Genomic DNA, 5,000 nt, shown 5'->3' on the forward strand with positions numbered 1-5,000 from the left:
ACACACACACACACACACACACACACACACACACACACACACACAAACTCTCTCTCTCTTGTTCTGTGTGTTCCCCACTGCAGGTGTGAGAACCACCACGAGAAGCTGAGTGTGTTCTGCTGGACCTGCAAGAAGTGCATCTGCCATCAATGTGCCCTATGGGGTGGCATGGTATGTCCTACACACACACACACACACACACACACACACACACACACACACACACACACACACACACACACACTCTCCACACTCCACTAGTGTGCCCTCTGGGGAGGTATGGAACAAATTCTTAAAACACACGCACGTGTATGCATACAATACACACACATACACACATCCATACACACACACACATCTGCCATGAGTGTGCTGGTTATGTCCTCCTCAACACACACACACACACACACATAATATATATGTGTGTGTGTGTGTGTTTCTGTAACACTCTGATGTGTCCAGCATGGGGGCCATACCTTCAAGCCTCTGGCAGAGATCTACGAGCAGCACGTCACCAAGGTGAATGAGGAGGTTGCCAAGCTACGCCGACGACTCATGGAGCTCATCAGCCTCGTCCAGGAAGTGGTACGCTACTCACGTGCAAACCATCCACACACACACACACACACACACACACACATACATACACACACACACACACACACAGAGGGAGAAAGAGAGCTCCTCATCTTTACCAAAAGAATACAGTGCAGAGGAAAGTGGTAGCAATCCAAACAGCTACAACACAGACACCACACCAATCATCATAAAAACGCCCATGTATGCCTGTAGACCAGCAGACAGTCACTGAACACAGCACATGGTAACACACATGCAGTCCAGTTAACAACCTGTCAGGAGGACCTGCTGCATCCCGTCACCACAGCTGGTGGCAACGCCCAGTGTGGCCAGCAGAGGGCAGTGTGAGCCCACAGCATTGAGTCCCTCTCATCAGCAGCACAGCACAGAGAGACACAGAAAGCAGTTTGGAGTAGCACTCACACGCACGCTCACACTCACGCCTTATGTAACAGCCAGCTGGAGACACAATCCTAAGAGAAATAATGGGACAAGAATTTCCTCTGACACCATCCTGTCTGACACCATCCTAGTGAATTTCCTCTGACACCATCCTAGTGAATTTCCTCTCACAACATCCTAGTGAATTTACTCTGACAGCATCCTAGTGAATTTACTCTGACACCATTGTAGTGGTTGATTGAAGGGCAATAACCGCCCCCCCCCCCCCGTCCTTGGATGTGGTCATTGGAAGGTTTGCTAATGAGGCTGAGCCCTAACTGTGTAACTAACAGGAGATCATAAGAGGGCTAGTTAGCCTGTTAAGGTACTCGTGTAGTGGGGGGACACTGTGTCGCTACTGGTTACAGCGTTCATACCATGTTCGGTGTCCATGAGTCTGGCCCGGGTCATTTCCTGACCCCTTCTATCTCTCCCACACGTTTCCTGTCACTCTCTCCACAGCCCTGTCAAATTAAAGGCATAAAAAGCCTCTATTTTTAAGTTCCTCGTGTAGGTAGCTTTCAGACTGGTAGCACTAAATACACGCGTGTAGGTAGCTTTCAGACTGGACGCACTAAATACACGCTGAATAAGCGGCTGTCACACTCTGTCTGAAAGGGGGTTCAGGAAGCAGCCATAATTAAATGCAGGCCCCATTAACTTGTCCCTGTAGGCCCCAAGACGCGAGGAGGCTAAATCCATTACAGTGTGTCGGGTAAACCTGTGGAGATCCACACGCCTGGCAGAGTCTGATGTTAACGTGCCACACTGCTCCACCAAATGAGTTCAGATAGCACTAGTCCAGTGATGCTGGTCCTGTTTGAGAGATTTGAGTGGAACGTGACTGTGTGTGTGTGTGTGTGTGTGTGTGTGTGTGTGTGTGTGTGTGTGTGTGTGTGTGTTGCCCCCACCAGGAGAAGAATGTGGAGGCGGTGCGTGGGGCGAAGGATGAACGCGTTCGAGAGATCAGGAACGCCGTGGAGATGATGATCGCACGACTGGACAACCAGCTCAAGAACAAGCTCATCACACTTATGGGTACACACACACACAAACAAACACACACACACACGCATGCACACACACACACGCACGCATGCACGCACGCACGCACGCACTGTTTCAGTAACACATCAAACTGTTGCAAAGTACTGCATTTATCATATGTGCATGTGTGTGTGTGTAGGTCAGAAGACATCCCTGACTCAGGAGACCGAGTTGCTGGAGTCTCTGCTGCAGGAAGTGGAGCACCAGGTAAGAGACAAATATCCTCTTACCCCTAACACGGAACACCCACACCTGCACACGGAACACCCACACCTGCACACAGAACACCCACACCCACACCTGGATACAGAACTCCCACACCTGGATACAGAACTCCCACACCTGCACACAGAACTCCCACACCTGCACACAGAACACCCACACCTGGATACAGGACAGTGACAAAGAATGTTTATGTCACAGCAATACCACTAAGTCTAGACACCAGACGTAGCTCTGTCAAGCAGATATTTAGTGACGTGATGTGACGTTTCGGGGCAAGCCCTTCCTCAGACGATGAAATGTATAGCCACGTATGGTGTGCGGATTTTATTGATATGTGACTTGCTTTGTCTAGCATCCAAGACGTAGACCCTGGATGTGCGTGCCATTTGTATGCTTTCAAAGAATGTTTATGTAACTAACGTAACATAAGCAGTTAGTTATGAGCATGGGTATAGAATAGATCCCATTTCCCAGTGGAAATATATAAAGACTGAACCCAGGATGGAGCCTTGAGGAACCCCACATGTTATGCCAGTGGAAATATATAAAGACTGAACCCAGGATGGAGCCTTGAGGAACCCCACATGTTATGCCAGTGGAAATATATAAAGACTGAACCCAGGATGGAGCCTTGAGGAACCCCACATGTTATGCTTGTGGTGGTGGTGGAGTGGCCAATCTAAAACTAAACGAGAGAGGCTGATGCAGTTTTGTTGCACTTTTGGACCCTTATCTGTGTGTGTGTGTGTGTGTGTGTGTGTGTGTGTGTGTGTGTGTGTGTGTGTGTGTGTGTGTGTGTGTGTGTGTGTGTGTGTGTGTGTGTGTGTGTGTGTGTGTGTGTGTGTGTGTGTGTGTGTGTGTGTGTGTGTGTGTGTGTGTGTGTGTGTGTGTGTGTGTGTGTGTGTGTGTGTGTGTGTGTGTGTGTGTGTGTGTGTGTGTAGTTGAGGTCCTGCAGTAAAAGTGAGCTCATCTCCAAGAGCCCGGAGATTCTACTCATGTTCCAGCAGGTGCACAGGAAGCCCATGCAGTCGTTCGTCACCACACCTGTACCGCCCGACTTCACCAGGTGGGTTTTTACACGCACACACACCTTACACACACACATACCTGTACCACCCGACTTCATCAGGTGGGTTTTTACACACACACACACACACACACACACATACCAGTACCGCCCGACTTCACCAGGTGGGATTTTACACACACGCACACACGTACCTGTACCACCCAACTTCACTAGGTGGGTTATCAAACACAGACACACACACACACAATTTTACCACCCGACTTCACACACGCACACTCTCACAGTTCAAATCTATCCCCCTCTAGTAATTTGAGATTTGATGTGTGTGTGTGTGTGTGTGTGTGTGTGTGTGTGTGTGTTCTGTGCTTCCTCATGTTTTCTTCTCTGTGTGCAGTGAGCTGGTTCCTGCTTATGACTCCAGCGTGTTTGTGCTGTCCAGCTTCAGGTGAGTGTGTGTGTGTGTGTGTGTGTGTGTGTGTGTGTGTGTGTGTGTGTGTGTGTGTGTGTGTGTGTGTGTGTGTGTGTGTGTGTGCGTGTGTGTGGGATGATAAGTGGACGATAAGTAACTATGGGAACATAATGCATGCATGATACTCCTCTACAGTCATGGTTACAGAGCTGTGTGTGTGTGTGTGTGTGTGTTGCAGTACTTTGCGGCAGCGGGCTGACCCTGTCTACAGCCCCCCACTGCAGATCTCAGGCCTCTGCTGGAGACTAAAGGTTTACCCTGTAAGTAGCACTCCCTCACACATATATATACACACACACACACACACCCTGTAAGCACACACACACACACACACACACACACCCTGTAAGTAGCACTCCCTCACACATATACACACTGTATCTATTTACACACACACACACACACACACACACACACACCCTGTAAGTAGCACTCCCTCACACATATACACACACACACACACCCTGTAAGTAGCACTCCCTCACACATATACACACACACACACCCTGTAAGCACACACACACACACACACACCCTGTAAGCACACACACACACACACACCCTGTAAGCACACACACACACACACACCCTGTAAGCACACACACACACACACACACACCCTGTAAGCACACACACACACACACACACACACACCCTGTAAGTAGCACTCCCTCACACACACACACACACCCTGTAAGTAGCACTCCCTCACACATATACACACACACACACACACACCCTGTAAGCACACACACACACACACACACACACACACACACCCTGTAAGCACACACACACACACACACCCTGTAAGCGTAGCACTCCCTCACACATATACACACTGTATCTATTTACACACACACACACACACACACACACACACACTTGATACATACTGTATATTCAAACACATATACACAACCTGACTGAAAAACTGAAGTCATAGCTGCTTTACTCAATACCGGTAATAATCAAAGCTTGCACTCATTACACAGTAGGTTTCACAATTTTACACACAAATATTTTAAGCATGTAAAGGACTAACTTTGTGTGTGTGTGTGTGTGTGTCCTAGGATGGGAATGGCGTCGTGCGTGGCAACTACCTCTCTGTGTTTCTGGAGCTGTCAGCTGGTCTGTCTGAAACCTCCAAGTGAGTACAAGCCAGAGGGCTGGAGGTGGGGGCGGGGCAGGAGGGGTGACTCACGATGG

General features: G+C 49.0%; 1 protein-coding gene across 1 annotated transcript in view; it reads left to right on the plus strand.

The window, feature by feature from the left end:
* Positions 1–5,000, plus strand: part of LOC143112076 (E3 ubiquitin-protein ligase TRIM37-like) — a 24,064-nt gene that overhangs the window by 7,876 nt on the left and 11,188 nt on the right. Inside the window, exons 6-13 of the mRNA XM_076274325.1 lie at positions 84–171; positions 463–585; positions 1,935–2,058; positions 2,207–2,274; positions 3,234–3,358; positions 3,717–3,767; positions 3,970–4,051; positions 4,865–4,941. Coding sequence (XP_076130440.1) covers positions 84–171; positions 463–585; positions 1,935–2,058; positions 2,207–2,274; positions 3,234–3,358; positions 3,717–3,767; positions 3,970–4,051; positions 4,865–4,941 — 738 coding nt within the window. The remainder of the gene's footprint in view (positions 1–83; positions 172–462; positions 586–1,934; positions 2,059–2,206; positions 2,275–3,233; positions 3,359–3,716; positions 3,768–3,969; positions 4,052–4,864; positions 4,942–5,000) is intronic.

This window comes from Alosa pseudoharengus, unplaced genomic scaffold (assembly GCF_046254945.1).
Source record: "Alosa pseudoharengus isolate Yale_2024_CS ecotype anadromous, Long Island Sound unplaced genomic scaffold, YU_APseudo_1.1 YU_APseudo_1.1_scf_8, whole genome shotgun sequence".
NCBI classification, from domain to species: domain Eukaryota; kingdom Metazoa; phylum Chordata; class Actinopteri; order Clupeiformes; family Clupeidae; genus Alosa; species Alosa pseudoharengus.